At 35.3% G+C, this 18,918-nt stretch overlaps 1 protein-coding gene across 1 annotated transcript in view; it reads left to right on the forward strand.

Moving 5' to 3' along the window:
• The window catches only part of RNGTT (RNA guanylyltransferase and 5'-phosphatase), a 270,093-nt gene that overhangs the window by 135,049 nt on the left and 116,126 nt on the right, over nucleotides 1-18,918 (forward strand). The window contains exon 12 of the mRNA XM_066358895.1: nucleotides 15,030-15,098. Coding sequence (XP_066214992.1) covers nucleotides 15,030-15,098 — 69 coding nt within the window. The remainder of the gene's footprint in view (nucleotides 1-15,029; nucleotides 15,099-18,918) is intronic.

Consider the following 18,918-nt stretch of genomic DNA (forward strand, 5'->3'; position numbering starts at 1 on the left):
TTGCTATATAGTATTATATGTGTTACCTTTTCCTTTTCCTGATAGTTTACTTTTTTCAGTGAATACATAATTAGTACTCAGTAAATATTGAATAAAACTGTGAATGATAAATGAAATTATAATTACTTTTCTGTTCCCTTAGAATTCTTTATCTCTATTACAAGCACTTAGTGTAAAATGACTATTCTGTGTGTATTTAGGTCTGTATTAACCAAAAGTCATAAACTGGTAGGGCCTAGAAAGTTTAAGCTCACATAATATTTTAAAAATACTGAATTTGCTTGTAGATGAGGATGCCATCTCCAGCTTGTCATAGTCTCTGTCATCTTAGATCTAGTCCCTTTCTGGCCTGGCATCTATAGGCATTTGAGTTTGTGACTTCTGATACCCTGACACTAGTTCTTTCAGAATAGAGACTGATTGATCTCTTTTAAATCTCAAACACTTGATAGAGTGGTTGTCAGTTTTTGGCACTAAATGAATGTTTGTTGAATGAATGAATAAATGATGCCTCAATTGTGAAATTGAAACTAAGACAACCACCAAAAATAATAAATAACCTGACCAGGTGATAGAGTGTTGGGTTGGGATACTGAGGACCCAGGTTCAAAATCCTGAGGTTGCTGGCTTGAGCACAGGCTCATTCAGCTGGCTTGAGCTCGGGCTCACCAGTTTGAGTGTGGGGTCGCTGGCTTGAGCATGGGATCATAGACATGAGCCCGTAGTCACTGGCTTGAGCCCAAAGATCTCTGGCTTGAGCCCAAAGATCTCTGGCTTGAATCAAGGTCGCTGGCTTGAGTGAGGAGTCACTGGCTTGGCTGGAGCTGCCTGGTCAAGGAACATATGAAAAAGCTGTCAATGAACAACTAAGGTGTTGCAATGAAGAATTGATGCTTCTCATCTCTCTCCCTTCCTGTCTTTCTCACTATAAAAAAAATAATAAACTATATTCTCTTGAAAAATTTTGTTTTTAGATTTTCTAACTTGTCATAAGGGTTTCGCCAGAATTTTTGTGCTTAATTTTAATTGCAGTGCTATGGGTTAATAAAAGAGCCAATGATAGTATTCCAGAGCTTATTTATATTTTGATTAGCTAACTTTAATGTTCTTGTTGTTTATGCATTATTGATAAGTAATAGAAATCATTGTTTTTAAAAGAAGTAATGATACTGACTTTTTGTTGAGCAAAAATAATGAGTTTTGTACAATGATTTTGTACTGATTACAGGAATATTGAGGGTACTGAAACACTGGATAACCTTAGCCTAAACCAGAGGTTAGACTTTGAGAATGAAAAAAATAATAAAGAGTACGATCTAGGTGAATGGAAATTTCCATTTGAGGAGATTGGTAAAGCTAAACCTTGAATTTTAGGGGAGTTATGAAAGCACATAAAAAGTCAGCAGACATAAGCTACTATATTGAGTCTTCTCAGACAGTCAGCTGAGGTGATGTGGGAATATTTGCTCAGAAAACATCTGTTGTAAATACAATAGTCCATAACAGAAAAGTGGATATAATTTATATTTTTCTCATTTAAGAAAGGAATATTATTTTTCTATACTATAATGAATTGATGTTGCCAGTTTTCATTGCTAGTTACATTGCAGATTCATTTTCTTTATTTGTAGTTTTAATACATCATTTTGCTAATTTCTAAAAGACCCTTTCTATGCTTTGTAACTTTACAGTTTGTTTTTCATGTTTCTAATTTCAAGCCCTCTTGCATTATCATTCACTGCTTATGCATTTATAATGATTTGGTTTCCAATTACTTCCTGATTTATAGACATATAAATTGTCAATTTTAGTTAATCACCTGGTATAACTTTTTTTAGTTCCACCAATGGAAAGTTATATACCTTCTGTAGGATATTTATGGTGGTATTCAGGTAATGCTATTATATTCATAGATAAGCAAATGTAAATTTTATAAGTAAAGCTTTATGAAATACTATCATGCTTTATTAATACCTATTTGATATATTATCCCTACTATTTTCCCTTTTAATTACTAATTTTACATGGTGAAAAATAATCAAGAACACTATAATTCTGAAAAGGAATATATCCTAGTATCTTTAAAATAATTTAGCCATATTCCACTTCAAAATTTCTTCAAGGTTTAAAATTAAGTATTTTTAAAGTAAGGTATTTTTTGTTGTTTTTAGAAGTGTTTTAAAAACATTTTGGTTAATTTAAATAGAACTGTGTTTCTGAAGAAAGGGAGGAAGAACTGTGTTTCTTGAGAGGGAGAAATGGCTAATTACATCCTTGCATTTAATATTTTTACTGTTAAAGTAAAATTAACTATCATTTAGGCATATTGGCCTAGGGTTATATTATCACTGGGTCCCCCCGTGTCCTCCTGCTTATGTGGGTTCTAGCTTTGGTAGGTGGTCAGGAAATATTTACCCTAATGAACACTGAATGGAATTTTATTTTTATTGATGTATTATTATCCAACAAATTATCTAAGAAAAGCTTAGCACTTCTTACATAATACCAGTTTAACTTTTTAAAATTCTATTTATAATTTTAATTTATTGTGTTTACATAGATTCAAGTGTCCCATCGAATATATCTCTCCTCCCCCCATGTTCCCCTCAGCCCCCCACCTCTGCCTTCTCCCTCTAATGCTTTCCCCCCTTCACTCCATAATTTACTGTCTTGTTCTCTATAATGCTGTGTTATGTATATATAATTTCACTAATCTCTTTCCCTTCTCTGATCCCATCTTCTCTTCCACTTTCCCTCTGACTGTTTTCCCTCTGGACCCTTAGATCCCACCTCTGCCTCTGTTCCGTTCCTCAATTCATATTGTCCATTGGATTCCTCAAATGAGTGAGGTCATATGGTATTTTTCTTTCTCTGCCTGACTTATTTCACTTAGCATGATAGTTTCCAAGTCCATCCATGTTGTCGCAAAAGGTAAGATTTCCTTTTCCCTCACAGCTGCGTAGTTTTCCATTGTGTATATGTACCACTGCTTATTAATCCACTCGTCCACTGATGGACACTTGGGCTGTTTCCAGATCATGGCTATTGTAAACAATGCTGCAATAAACATGGGGGTACATTTCTTCTTTTGAATCAGTGATTTGGTATTTATAGGATATATTCCTAGAAGTGGGATAGCTGGGTCAAAGGGCAGTTCCATTTTTAGTTTTTTAAGGAACCTCCATACTGTTTTCCACAGTGGCTGCACTAGTTTGCATTCCCACCAGTAATGTAGGAGGGTTCCCTTTTCTCCACACCTTCTCCAGCATTTATTATGTGTTGTTTTGTTAATGAGCACCATTCTGACAGGTGTGAGGTGGTATCTCATTGTGGTTTTAATTTGCTTTTCTCTAAAGATTAGTATTGTTGAACAGTTTTTCATCTGCCTATTGGCCATCTGTATGTCCTCTTTGGAGTAGTGTCTATTCATTTCTTTTGCCCATTTTTTTATTGGATTGTTTACTATCCTGGTGTTGAGTTTTAGAGTTCTTTATAAATTTTGTTTATTAACCCCTTATCAGATGTATTGGTGAATATATTCTCCTATTGTGTGGGTTGTCTTTTTATTTTGTTAATGGTGTCTTTTGCTGTGCAAAACTTTTTAGTTTCATATACTCCCATTTGTTCATCCTGTCCTTTATTTCACTTGCCCATGGAGATAAATCAGCAAAAATATTGCTACGAGAGATATCGGAGAATTTACTGCCTATGTTTTCTTCCAAGATGTTTATGGTTTCATGACATACATTTAAGTCTTTTATCCATTTTGAGTTTATTTTTGTGAATGGTGTAAGTTGGTAATCCAGTTTCATTTTTTTTACAAGTACCTGTCCAATTTTCCCAATACCTTTTGTTAAAGAGACTGTCTTTACTCCATTGTATGCTCTTACCTCCTTTGTCAAATATTAATTGTCCATATAGGTGTGGGTTTATTTCTAGGTTCTCTGTTCTGTTCCATTGATCTGTATGCCTGTTCTTATGGCAGTACCAAGCTGTTTTGAGTACGATGGTCTTGTAGTATAACTTGATATCAGGAAGTGTGATACCCCCTACTTTATTCTTCTTTTTCAGGATTGCTGAGGCTATTCGTGTTCTTTTTGGTTCCATATAAATTTTTGGAATATTTGTTCTATATCTTTGAAGTATGTAATTGGTATTTTAATAGGAATTGCATTGAATTTATAAATTGCTTTGGGTAATATAGACATTTTAATGATGTTTATTTTTCCTCTTCATGAACACGGTATATACTTCCACTTGTTTGTATCTTCCTTGATTTCCTTTATCAGTGTTTTATAATTTTTTGAGTACAAGTCTTTAACCTCTTTGGTTAAATTTACTCCTAGGTACTTTATTTTTTTTTTTGTTGCAATAGTGAAGGGGATTGTTTTCTTAATTTCTCTTTCAGACAGATCATTGTTGGTGTATAAAAATGCCACTGATTTCTGATCATTCATTTTATATCCTGCCACCTTGCTGAATTTATTTATCAGGTCCAGTAGTTTTTTTACTGAGATTTTAGGGTTTTCTATGTACAGTATCATATCATCAGCAAATAATGATAGTTTTACTTCTTCTTTTCCAATTTGAATGCCTTTTATTTCTTCTTCTTGTCTGATTGCTGTGGCTAGGACTTCCAGAACTATGTTGCATAAGGGGGCACCCCTGCCTTGTACCTGATCTTAAGGGGATTTCTTTTAATGTTTGTCCATCGATTATGATGTTGGATTTGGGTTTGTCATAGATGGTCTTTATCATGTTGAGGTATGATCTCTGTATCCCCATTTTGCTGATAATTTTGATCATAAAGGGGTGCTGGATTTTATCAAATGCTTTTTCTGCATCTATTGATATTATCATGTGATTTTTATCCTTTTTTTTTGTTTATGTGTTGAATCACATTGATTGATTTGTGAATATTGTACCAGCCTTATCTCCCCAGAATAAATCCTACCTGATCATGATGTATGATTTTTTTTTTTATGTATTGCTGGATCTGGTTCGCTAATATTTTGTTGAGAATTTTAGCATCTAAGTTTATTAGGAATATTGGTCTATAGTTTTCTTTCTTTGTAGTGTCTTTGCCTGGTTTTAGAATCAATATTATGCTTGACTCATGAAAGGAGTTTGGAAGTTTCCCTTCTCTTGAATTTTTTGAAATAGCTTGAGAAGGATAGGAGTTAGTTCTTTTTTGAATATTTGGTAAAATTTGCCTCTGAAGCCATCTGGCCCAAGACTTTTGTTTGTTGGGAGGTTTTTGATAACTGTTTCAATCTCATTTGATGAAATTGGTTTGTTTAGGTTTTCTGATTCTTCTATATTGATTTTTGAAAAATTATATATTTTGAGGAATTTGTCCATTTTGCCTAGGTTGTCTAATTTTATGGTATACAGTTCTTCATAGTATTTTCTTACAATCTTTTATATTTGTGCTGTGTCAGTTGTTACTTCTCCTCTCTCATTTTTAATTTTATTTATTTGAGTCCTCTTTCTGTTTTTTTTCTTGGTGAGTCTGGTTAAAGGTTCATCTATCTCATTTACCTTTTCAAAGAACCAGCTCTTGGTTTCATTGATCCTCTGTATTGGTTTCTTTTAGCTTCTATGTCATTTATTTCCACTCTGATCTTTATTATTTCCTTTCTTTTACTTCCTCTGGGTTTTACTTGCTATTCTTTTTATTCTAGTTCTTCTAGATGCAGGGTTAAATTGTTTATTTAAGCTTTTTCTAGCTTCTTAATGTATGCGTGTAATGCTATGAACTTCCCTTTCAGGACTGCTTTTGCTGTGTCCCATAGATTTTTGAGTTGTTGTATGTTTGTTTTCATTTGTTTCAAGGAAATTTTTTATTTCTTCCTTGATCTCATTGTTAACTCATTCATTATTTAATAACATGCTGTTTAGCTTCCAAGTGTTTGAATGTTTTTCAGTTTTTCTATTTTAGTTCATTTCTAGATTTATGCCATTGTGATCTGAGAAGATGCTTGATATGATTTCAATATTCTTAAAAATATTGAGACTTGTTTTGTGTCCTCACATGTGGTCTATCCTAGAGAATGTACCATGAGCACTTGAAAAGAATGTATATTTTGCTGCTTTAGGATGAAAGGTTCTGAAGATGTCTATTAAATCCAGTTGATCTAGTGTATCCTTTAAGTCTGCTGTTTCTTTATTTTCTTTCTTGAGGATCTATCCGGTGATCTTATTGGGATATTAAAATCCCCTACTGTTATAGTATTGCTGTTGATTTCGCCCTTTATGTCCATCAAAATCTACTTTATATATTTAGGTGCTCCTATATCAGGTGTATAGATATTTATGATGGTTATATTTTCCTGTTTGATTGCACCCTTTATCATTATGTAGTGACCTTTTTTATCCTTTGCTATAGCCTTTGTTTTAAAGTCTATTTTGTCAGATATAAGTATTGCTACCCCAGCTTTATTTTCATTTCCATTTGCATGAAATATTTTTTTTCATCCTTTTACTTTCAGTCTATTTGTATCTTTTGTTTTGAGGTGGGTCTCTTGTAGACAGCATATGTGTGGGTCCTGTTTTCTTATTCATGCAGCTACCCTATGTCATTTGATTGGAGCATTTAATCCATTTACATTTAAGGTTATTATTGATTATTGCCATTGTTGTTTATTGCCATTTTATTCTTTAAATCTACATTCCTCTTTTAATAGATTTATCCCCCTTTGTTCTGTTTACAGCAGGCCCCTTAACATTTTTTGTAGCATTAGCTTGGTTGTAATGAATTCCTTGTTTGTTTTTTTTGTCTGGGAATCTTTTTTTTTCTCTTCAGTTTTAAAGGATAGCATTCCTGGATAGAGAAGTCTTGGTTGTAGGTTCTTGTTTTGCATTACTTTGAATATTTCTTGCCATTTCCTTCTGGCCTCAAGTGTTTCTGTTGAGAAGTCAGATATCATCTCTATGGGGGCTCCTCTGTAGGTAATGACTGCTTTTCTCCTTAAGCTTTTAGTATTCTTTCTTTATCTCTTAATTTTTGTATTTTAATTATGATGTGTCTTGGAGTAGGCCTTTTTGGGTTCATCTTTAATGGGATTCTCTGTCCTTCTTGAACTTGCGTGACTTTTCCTTTCATCAATTTAGGGCAGTTTTTAGATATGATTTCTTCAATCAGATTGTCTATCCCTTGATCTTTCTCTTCCCCTTTAGGAACCTCTATGATGCGGATGTTATTTCTCTTTATGTTGTCACAGAGCTCTCAGAGTTTCTTCAGACTTTTTGAGCCTCTTTTCTTTTTGCTGCTCTACTTCTGTGTTTTCGTTTATTCTGTCCTCTAAATCGCTGATTTGATACTCTGCTTCATCCATCCTGCTTTTAACTTTTTCTAGTATGGTCTTCATTTCTGATACTGTATTTGTCATTTCTGACTGGTTCTTTTTTATTATTTCAATGTCATTTTTGATACTTGCTGTCTCTTTATTAAGATGCTTGTTATGCCCATCCATTATTGCTCTATGATCTTTGAGCATCCTAACAATCATTATTTTAAAGTCTGCATCCGGTAATTTTGTTATTTCCATCTCATTCAGATCTTTTTCTGGGGATTTCTCTTGTTGATTCATTTGGGTTGCATTTCTCCGTCTTCCCATTTTGTCTGCGTATAATAAGGGTGTGGCCAGAGGAGTCCAGTGGGTGTGGCCTCTGTGTTCCCTAAGTGTGGTCTGTGTGCAGGCCCGCTACACTTTCTGCTGCCGCCTTGGGCATTTGGGCACATGTATTGCCGGTGGCGTGGTCCTCTGCTGTGGTCACTGTGGCTTCTGTCTTGCCTCTGTGGTGGGACCGCGCTCACGGGCCTGGGCTGTAAGCCCTGGCTGGCCCTTGATTTCTGTCCTGCCCTCATGTGTGGGACTGCATTCACGTGTTTGGGCTGCAAGCCTTGGCCAGCCCCTGGCTTCTGCCCCACCGCCACTGGCCAGACTGTGCTCTCACCCAAGCCGCAAGCCTCATCTGGTTCCGTGGCTTCTGCCTTGCCCCGTGGGTGGGACTGCAGGCAAGACTGCTCTGTGTGCCCAGCCTGCAGCGTGGATCAGACCACTTTTGTGCACCCCATCTGCAGCCTCGGCTGGCCCCGGCTTCTGCTCTCCTGGGCTGGACTGCACCTGTGTGCCCGGGCCATGGCTGTGCTGGTGGCCAGCCCCTGGATTTCAACCCAGCTGTTGGGACCACGCTCCCACACCCTGCCACTGCTTGCCCTCTGGCGAGCACTCAGCAGTGTGTGGGTGGCCATGTAGCTCAGACCTCAGCACTCAATACTGTATCCCTGATGGCTACCTGCTTCTAAGTGCTTCTTTGCTCTGACTGCAGCAGGAGAGCTTCTGTTTGGCTGGTGACTTGCTTTCCTTTGCTGGTATTGCTGGTTCCAGGAAGAATATTCACTTTAGATTTGGGGAGTAACTCAGCCCAGGGATTAGGGTGGCTGTCCCTCAAAGTGTTTCTCCCTGTACATCCTAGATTATACTCTCTTCCTGCTACTCCAGTCTTCTCAGCTCACCCCATCTCCCGGAGCCCCGGGTGGGTGGTTGTGAAAGAGGTTTTCTGCGCGGTTCCTTTAAGACGAATCCTGGGTCTGAGAAATCTGTCTCTTTCTCACAAAGAGTATCTTGACTTGTTTCACAGCTAAATACGCTTCTTCTAAGCTCTGGGGCTGCAGGCTGGGGTTTTGGTTTTGGGGCCCAGGGCCCTCCCCTCTCCGCTAAACTCTCTTCCCACCACGTGAGTGTCTTTGGGCTGCCATTTGCTCTCATGAGCTGGGCAGCCCTCTCCACGTTTCTGCTTTTCCTAGCAGTCTCAGTGTGGCTTCTTCGGTGATCTTTGGTTATTGATTTTTCTTGGTTTAGCCCAAAGTTGTTTTTTCCAGATGATTGTTCTTAAAATTAAGTTGTAATCCACTTTGGTTCTGGGAGGTGGAAGTTGGAACATCCGCCTACTTCATCACCATCTTGTTGCCCCTCAGTTCAATTTTTAATTAGTTTTACTTAAAATATAGATAAAGAAAAAAACAAAGTAGTTTAAAAGTATAAGACAATCTATTTTGGAATGTAATAGAGACAAAAGAATCCCAATGTGAGTTTTAAATTATTTGATACTTAAATTATTAAAATAAAACCTACCTTTCAAGCCATGATATTTTAACTAAATCCGTTTTGCTATTTGGTAACTACTTCCTTGGAGACTATGTCTGACTTAAAGTTCTCTCAAGGCTGCCCATCATTCTTGCTTAATACAACTTCCCTATGTAGGTTTGATCTATTTATAACTCTGGCCTCTCTCTCCATTTCTTTGAAATTTTTTTTCATGACTTTATTCTAATTTAGTCACTTTGACTTTGGCAACTTATCCCTGGCTATTATTCGTACATTAAAGTTTTAAATTAGACATACTGTTTCTAACTACAAACTTCTGTCTTTAAAAACTGGTGAGACACTTCATCAGGATATTTCATCAACTTTTCCACCATCCAGCGAGCCATGAGCCTCTGCAACATGGGTCTTAGCCTGAAGGGTTCATTGGCTATATAGTCTCAGCCCAAGTAGTTCCTTGTATCTGTGATTCTAAATTCTCTCCAGTTCTCCTTAGTTTCTTAGGGTAAAAATTGATTCTGATTTGTGATCTTTCTTCTTTTCTAATTAGTCATTTAGTGCAGTAAAGATTCCTGTAAGCACATGTTAGCTGCATCCCTTAAATCTGAATCTACTGTATTTTCATTTTCTTTCAGTAAGAAATACTTAAAATTTTTTCTTTTGATTTTTTTGTTTTATTTATAAATTATTTAGAAGTGTTATTAAGTTTCCAAACATTGGGGAACTTTTCAGACATCTTTCTCTTATTGATATATAATTTCATTCATGTGGTCAGAAAACATTCTTTGTATTATTTTGACCAGTATATGTGTTCTATGCATTTGGGGAACAAAGTGTTTTCTCCTGTTGTTGGGTGGGGTGTCCTATAATTTTCAATGAGGTTAGATTGTTTCAGTATTTGTATTCTTACTGATTTTCTGTGTTTTATAAGCTTTTTCAAGACATCTTTACCCCTGCTCTTTGATTCTCAGTTCTGTATCATTTTGTATTTCATTTGGAAAAAGTGTTACATACTGTTTTCTTCAAGTTCAGTGATTTTTTTCTTTGTTATTATCAATCTGCTGGTAATCCCATTGATTATCATTTTCATTCATTAACATTCTTTTCTCCTAATACTGTGTTTTATTTCTTGCATTTCCATTTGTCTCATTTTTAGTTTCATTTTTATTGAAGTTCCACATTTGTTTGGACATATTTTCCACCTTATTCTTTACAATGTTAGTGTTATTTTAAAGTCTTTGATAATTCCAAAATTTGGGCCATCCTTGTGTCTTGTTTTATTGACTGCCGTATCTATTGAATGAAGTCTTTTTTTTCTTGCTTTTTATGTATGTGACACTTCTTATTAGATGCTGAACATGAACACTAGAGACTGAGGTAAATATCTTTGTGCTTAGTATGGGCATACCTATTCTTTCAGTTTAATAGGCCTCCTTTTCGGGAGAGTAATATATCAATATTTGTATAAGAGATGGGTTTGTAATGCTGTAGTAATCTTTGGTGCTCCAAAAACTTCATCAGCAGATGACTGCTGTTGAGAGGCCTGGATATGAAGTGGTATTTCCCAGTGTTCCTGTGTCCCTTTTAGCTTTTAGTGGGCTCTGCTTACATATACATACCACATAGTTGCCTACTCTTGAGCTCTCCTTCACCTACAAACATCTATTTCTTGTCACTCAGTAACTGAGTATGGAAACTGTGCAGTTTTCTTGGTTTTCCTCCTTAAGCCTTAGTATTAATAGTAGTATTTGAGCAGACCTTGAGCACCTGAGTCTCAGGGGTGAGTTTTCCCTCAGTGGGCTTGACCTCTCTCTTTGTTGGCTGAACTTGGCTTGCGTAGGTGGGATGTTTTGGCAGGAGCAGATTTTTCTTTTCATCAATAACATGTCCTTGGCCCAAGGCTGTTTCTAGCTGCTTGTGTAGCTGCAGGTGATATTATTCTCAAATCACTTTTGCTTCATAAAAACTTAGAGTAAAATAAAAAATGATGTTACTTTAATTTATGCAGCAGGTAACATCATGTTATCTTGAGTCTTAACAGTTCTATATTTTATGCTGTTACTTTATATGTACTTGATATATAGGAATTGGTCCAGTGTATGAAGTTGAGAAGTTTGGTCCAAGAATGGAAAAGTTATATTTACTTGCTGTAAATGATGTACCTACAATAAAAGGAGATCAAATTCTTTAATCTTTTAAAAATGTTTTTAAAAGATGATTTGAATATTTGTGTTTTATTGCATCCTTTCTCAGCAGGATTTGTGCTATGAATTTAGCAAGTTACCTTTTCTTATATGATGGGGTACAGGTAGTATCAGGTTATATATTTTTTATTTGAACTTTTATCCATCATTCGTGGATATTTGAAAAAAAGTTAAAATATAACACAAAGGTCTTATATATATACCTATACTTCTCAGTATGAGCACAGATTTCAAAACTCTTCTTCTCTAGTATGAACATATAACACAGGGGTAGTCAACCTTTTTATACCTACTGCCCACTTTTGTATCTCTGTTAGTAGTAAAATTTTCTAACTCCCCACCAGTTCCACAGTAATGGTGATTTATAAAGTAGGGAAGTAACTTTACTTTATAAAATTTATAAAGCAGATTTACAGCAAGTTAAAGCATCTAATAATAATTACTTACCAAGTACTTTATGTCGGATTTTTGCTTAGTTTGGCAGAATCAATCTTTATAAAACAACTTACTATAGTTAAATCTATCTTTTTATTTGTACTATGGTTGCTCTGCTACCGCCCACCATGAAAGCTGGAACGCCCACTAGTGGGTGGTGGGGACCAGGTTGACTACCACTGATATGACATATATGAAACAAAGTCTTTAGTTTTATTTATTTATTTATTTATTTTTTAATGGGGCGACATCAATAAATCAGGATACATATATTCAAAGATAACATGTCCAGGTTATCTTGTCATTCAATCATGTTGCATACCCATCACCCAAAGTCAGATTGTCCTCTGTCACCTTCTATCTGGTTTTCTTTGTGCCCCTCCCCCTCCCCCTTTCCCTCTCCCTCTCCCCCCTCCCCCGTAACCACCACACTCTTATCAATGTCTCTTAGTCTCACTTTTATGTCCCACCTACGTATGGAATAATGCAATTCCTGTTTTTTCTGATTTACTTATTTCACTTCATATAATGTTATCAAGATCCCACCATTTTGCTGTAAATGATCCGATGTCATCATTTCTTATGGCTGAGTAGTATTCCATAGTGTATATGTGCCACATCTTCTTTATCCAGTCATCTATTGATGGGCTTTTTGGTTGTTTCCATGTCCTGGCCACTGTGAACAATGCTGCAATGAACATGTGGCTAAATATGTCTTTACGTATCAATGTTTCTGAGTTTTTGGGGTATATACCCAGTAGAGGGATTGCTGGGTCCTAAGGTAGTTCTATTTTCAGTTTTTTGAGGAACCACCATACTTTCTTCCATAATGGTTGTACTACTTTACATTCCCACCAACAGTGGATGAGGGTTCCTTTTTCTCCACAGCCACTCCAACATTTGCTATTACCTGTCTTGTTAATAATAGCTAATCTAACAGGTGTCAGGTGGTATCTCATTGCAGTTTTGATGTGCATTTCTCTAATAACTAAAGAAGATGAGCATCTTTTCATATATCTGTTGGCCATTTGTATTTCTTCCTGGGAGAAATGTCTGTTCATGTCCTCTTCCCATTTTTTTATTGGATTGTTTGTTTGTTTATTGTTGAGTTTTATGAGTTCTTTGTATATTTTGGATATTAGGCCCTTATCTGAGCTGTTGTTTGAAAATATCATTTCCCATTTAGTTGGCTGTCTGTTTATTTTGTTATCAGTTTCTCTTGCTGAGCAAAAACTTCTTAGTCTGATGTAGTCCCATTCATTAATTTTTGCCTTCACTTCTCTTGCCTTTGGAGTTAAATTCATAAAATGCTCTTTAAAACCCAGGTCCATGAGTTTAGTACCTATGTCTTCTTCTATGTACTTAATTGTTTCAGGTCTTATGTTTAGATCTTTGATCCATTTTGAGTTAATTTTAGTACAGGAGGACATACTGTAGTCCAGTTTCATTCTTTTGTATGTGGCTTTCCAGTTTTCCCAGTACCAACAAAGTCTTTAGTTTAACATTACCTTTCAAATTCCCAGCAAGTATGGAAGCTGATATTTTGACATTTTCATGTTTGGAGTTTGTTTTCACGTCTTGAAAGGAATTTATAAAAAGTCAGTGCTTTTAATCCATATTGGACTTTTTGTTAGGCAGATTTTCTCCTGAGATTATTAAATCATTTAAACTAGGAGTGATTTGGAGACCAATGTAGGAATTCAGGCTTACTTTGAAATGTTTGCCTATTTGGCTAAACTCTAGATAATATGGTTCTGAGAATCCCAGTTTGCAAGGTCCTACTTTCATAGTCTTTTAATGAGAGGAAAGAACTAAACAAAACAGGAAATATCGAGAGTATTATCTTTCTTTTTTAATTGAGGCAAAATATACATAGTAGCATACAATGGAACATATTAACAGGTTTTCAGCATACATTCCAGTCGCATTAAGTACATTTACTTTGTTGTGCAGCCGTTGCTGCTCTGTCATCCATCTCCAGATTGCTTTTCATTTTTCTAAACTGAAACTCTATCCATTAAACACTTACCTCCTCATTCACCCTCACCCCCAGCCTCTCTAACTTCTGTCCCTATAAATCTGGTTAAGGGGCATTACAGTTTTAAGGGAATATGGATATTCAGAGTCAGATTGGTCCTAAAGCAATTAGAAAGTAGAATTGTTCTCATTTTGCTCACTGCCCCCAATTTAGAGAAATTACAGATTTTGAAGAATGAAATGGCAGAGAAGGTGCAGTCACAGTTTGGGAAGAGAAAGACAGATCTGTTGTATGTGAAATATACCTGAAATTTTGCTTGTTACTTTTGGAATGCAATCTTTCTGTAAGTGTAGGGTTTTAAGAGGATGTGATTGTGATAAAAGATTGTGATCGGATAACCTACAACATATCCCAAATCTTGCAGACACATATTTGAATTCCAGAACTATCTTACCTGACTCTGTGAAAGTTTATTTTGTTCTCTTCTCTGAAATGCAGAAATCAATGTTTAGGACCTCTATGCATGATAGATATGTTTAGTTCTTTAAAATAATAAAAATCTGTGAAAAGGAAGCATTTAAAACTACTTGCTCAGAATTAATTAGAGAGCACTGGGTGTATAACTCTGCTCTTTAGTAGATAAGGCATTGAGAAAACTGTCATTTGTATTTTGTACTGTGTGTCCCTTGTAATATAATTCTTGGCTTGAAAAAATATAAAAAAGATGAAAAATAAAAGTTAAAATGTTTTTCTGCTTGAGGGTTTGGGAAAAACACAGGTGGTGCATTTTTGGGTTGTGTTCCCCATGACTGAGCTAGCTGTAGTTACAGATTTTCTAGGATCCCACCTCCCTCCATCCCCAAGTGAGTTTCTGTGCCGTCTCCTTTGTTGTGTATGTTTATTATTTTATCCCCTTTATTTATTACTTCCCAGAGTTTCTGCTTTTACTTTGTCATTAAGGCCAGTGCTTTTAATCCACATTTAAATTTAATCCATATTAAAATTCCTTTCATACTGCTTTAGCAGTGCATTGAAAAATATGATTTTCATACTTTATTCATCATTTTGGTTGTTGTAGTTGGGACTTTATTCAAGATATCTAGCCTGTCATGGAAGTCTGCATATATTAAAAAATTTTATAATATATTACCCTACATTCCTCTGGATCACCTTTCCCATTTTTTATTTCACTATTTAAAATTTAAGAAAACCATTATAAAGCTTACAAAAATTTAAAATATTTTTGAAGTGATTATTATATTGATTATTGCATTTCTAAAAATACATGTATTTATTTTATAGCTACTTGAAGGAAGTTTTGCCAAAGAAGTTAGCCATGAAATGGATGGACTTATTTTTCAGCCTACTGGAGTAAGTTCATGTGCATGGGCGTGTGTGTGTGGGGCCATATAGATATGCATGTGCACACATGCATGTATATATGAAGTACATATTTCTCAGACATTTACTTAGTATTGATTACTTCTATAGTTACCATTTCTCCATAAAATAAATTGTTTATTGTAAAAGATTTCATTTATACTGAATATATAAATAGTGTAATGAACAATTCACTCAGTTTAAGAAATAAACATAGCTGATTATTATTATTATTATTATTTTTTTTAGTGAGAGAGACAGAGACAGACGGGGACAGACAGACAGGAAGGGAGAGAGATGCGAAGCATCAGTTCTTTATTATGGCACCTTATTTGTTCATTGGTTGCTTTTTCATATGTGCCTTGCTCTGGGGGCGGGGGCTCCAGCTGAGCCAGTGACCCCTTTCTCAAGCCAGTCATGTCTACGATCCCATGCTTAAGCTGGCAACCCTGGGCTCAAGCTGGTGAGTTCGCGCTGAAGCCTGATGAGCCTGCGCTCAAACCCGCAACCTTGGGGCTTCAAGCCTGGTTCTTCAGTGTCCCAGGCTGACGCTCTGCCCACTGTGCCACCGCCTGGTCAGGCCTGATCATTATTTTTGAAGAAAGTTAGTTTTTTAATTTCTTATTCTTGCAAAATAAATGTCAGTTTATGTTTCTTTACTAGACATCTACTAAAATGTTATATAAATGCTATTTCTTACTGTTGGCCAATATACCTTTAAGTGTTAATATTTCTAAAACTTCATTTTGCTATGGATAAGTAAAATTCAAAGAGTTATCTATATTTGAAGAGAAATACAATTTTTTGAATAGGTATTCCATGTCCAATCTCTGAAACTCAGTTAAGGGCTTTCACCAACTTGGCAGTCAGATCATGTATTTGGAGTCAGTTTTGTTTTACTCTTTGTAGGGTTTCACAGTATCAGCACCACTGATGTTTTTGGCAAGACAGTTAGTTTCCTGTGTGGGGAGCTGTCCTGCACATGATAGAATGTTTAGTAGCATCTAAACCAAGAGTCCCCAAACTTTTTACACAGGGGGCCAGTTCACTGTCCCTCAGACTGTTGGAGGGTTGGACTATAAAAAAACTATGAACAAATCCCTATGCACACTGCACATATCTTATTTTAAAGTAAAAGGACAAAACGGAACAAATACAATATTTAAAATAAAGAACAAGTAAATTTAAATCAACAAACTGACCAATATTTCAATGGGAACTATGCTCCTCTCACTGACCACCAATGAAAGAGGTTCCCCTTCTGGAAGTGTGGCGGGGGGCTGGATAAATGGCCTCAGGGGACCCCTGATCTAAACTCTGTATTCAATAGATGCAAATATTACCTCTCCCTCTTATACCTCCAGGTTGTAACAGCAAAAAACATATTCATTCTCTGCCTAAGTTCCCCTAGAGCGCAAAATCGCCTCCACTTGAGAACCTGTGTTTTATAGAGCAGTGTTTCTCAAATGTGGCTTGTGGACAGGTGCATTAGGAACAACCAGAAAATCAGTACACCTCAGATGTACTGATCAGAAGCTGTGGGAATGGAGTCCGGAAATTTGTTCTTGAACAATCTCTCCAAGTGACTGACGCGAGTTCAAGTGTGAAAACCACTCCTCTGTAGGAAAGACTTGGGTTTCATGTGCTACCCCTCAGCATATGTTGCATTTTGCCTTCACTAACTCCATCCTTAGAAATTAGGGCATTAGCTAGTTGTGAAATTATAGAGAGAAACATCAAGCTGGGTACCTGGAGAAAAAGAAAGGAAACTAATATTTTTGAACATTATATAATAAAACTATGTTATATATGCTTTATACATATAGTAAAACTCTGCTGTTATGCAAATTAAGATATAATGTGATATGTGATTGGCTTCTGCCTCCATCCAACTCCCTTTGCCAAACAGATGGAAGTCTATGGTCGATAGGGGAGAATTAGGGACTGAGACAGAAATTGTAGAAAATCCTATCTTAGGAAGGATGGAAGTTAGATCTTTTAAGTTTCAGTGTTTTCCAGGTCTAATCTTTCTGGATTGAAAGATTTAAAATCTAAATATAACAGTGTTAAATTTATGGTTCAGACTCATGCATATATGAGATTTTGGTGGTGTAAGAGAAAGTGATCTGACAGATAAGTGAGTCTCTCTGATGTCTAATACAGTCAGTTGATTTATTAGTCTGTTCTAATTTTAGTAACCACACTTGTTATTACAATGATTTTCTAATTGATATCTGCTCTTTGACAGGATCCTCTTAAATATTTATGGATATTTGGTTTAACATATAAGTTTCAGAATCAGTTTGTCAGATTACCCACAAATTCTTATTGGGAGTTTATTTGGAATTGATTTAAATTTAGATTAATGTGGAGAAAATCTATGTTTTTACAGTGTTAAATTTTCTTAATGAATAAAGTATAGCCCTTTAGGTCTTTTTTTCTTTAGTTGAGTTTAAGTTCTTAATTATTATTAATCCAATATCTAGATATTTAATATTTTTCATTTTTATAATAAATGGTACCTTTTAAAATTTTTGCTAGTTCTAGTGTACTGTCTCAGTGATGATTATTTTATTGATTCAACAATCTTGCTGAACACTTTTAGTTCTGATAATTGTCTAGTTTTATGTATTGGCCAGGATCTCTAGTACTGGTTTAAATATTGACTCTCATTGGATAGAGGAGAGGGAGACATTTATACTTTATTCTTAACCTCACAGGGAATGTGGCTGACTTTTCTCCATTAAGTATGTTTTTGGTAGATTTTTGATAGATACCTTTTATGTTAAGAAATTTTTGTTTCTATTTTTACAAAGTTTTTTTTTTTCCAATCATGTTGGTTTTGGGAGTTAAATGACTTTTCTGTTATCTGTTGTCTATGCCTTTTTTTTTTTTTTAGATTATCATGCCATTTTTTCTTTTTTGACATTCATGTAGTAAATTACAGTAATTTTCCCATGTTGGTCTATTCTCGCATTATGCTATTTGGTCATGACATATATAGTTTCTAATATATACCTTTGGATCTGTATGTAATAGTTTCTTGAGGATTTTTGCCACCTTATTTCTTTCAATTTTTCCCTCTTCTTTTGTATATTCAAAAGAAAATAGGTAAAATTATTATGGAAAAAATTATATAAGTTCCAAGTAATATATAATGCATGCCCATGATATTAAAAGTCAATTAATATATTATGGCTTATACTGAAAATTAAGAGCAGTCTCTTCTACCTTTCCTCACACTGAAAGTACCCGTCCTAGGAGGTAATCATTTTCTATTATTTTAGCTGCTATTTTTCTTCCTTTATTTGCAAAATATATTTATGCTGTTCTTTCTTGTTTTTTTGTTTTATACATGATCTGCTTACTTTCTGCTATTGAAGAACAAGATTGAGCTTTCTAACTCCACCAACACTCCCTCAGCCCTCCTCCTCTGTATTATGTAATTATAATTATATCACATGTTTGGTTAAATGAATATTCATTATTTATATTTTTATGGTGACACGAATATTATTCATATCTGAGTCAACTAGTATATTTCTCTTTCTTAGAAAACTTTGCCTTGGAGAAATTGCCAAATCATTTGTTATGATTATTACTACTTCTTTTCTTAAACTCTCTAAAATACCTGTTAAAATTTTTTTAATTCAGATACATATATAAGTAATATATCCAGTCCAGTTTTCACTTTCTGAAGCCTTCCCTTTCTCTCTTCCTTCTAAATTAGAGATCCCTTTTCCTTCCTAGGTTCTTCTCTGAAATTTTTAACTTATTCCATGTCCTGATTACAGACAGGACAGGTGAAATT

Source organism: Saccopteryx leptura, chromosome 1 (genome assembly GCF_036850995.1).
Source record: "Saccopteryx leptura isolate mSacLep1 chromosome 1, mSacLep1_pri_phased_curated, whole genome shotgun sequence".
Classification (NCBI taxonomy): domain Eukaryota; kingdom Metazoa; phylum Chordata; class Mammalia; order Chiroptera; family Emballonuridae; genus Saccopteryx; species Saccopteryx leptura.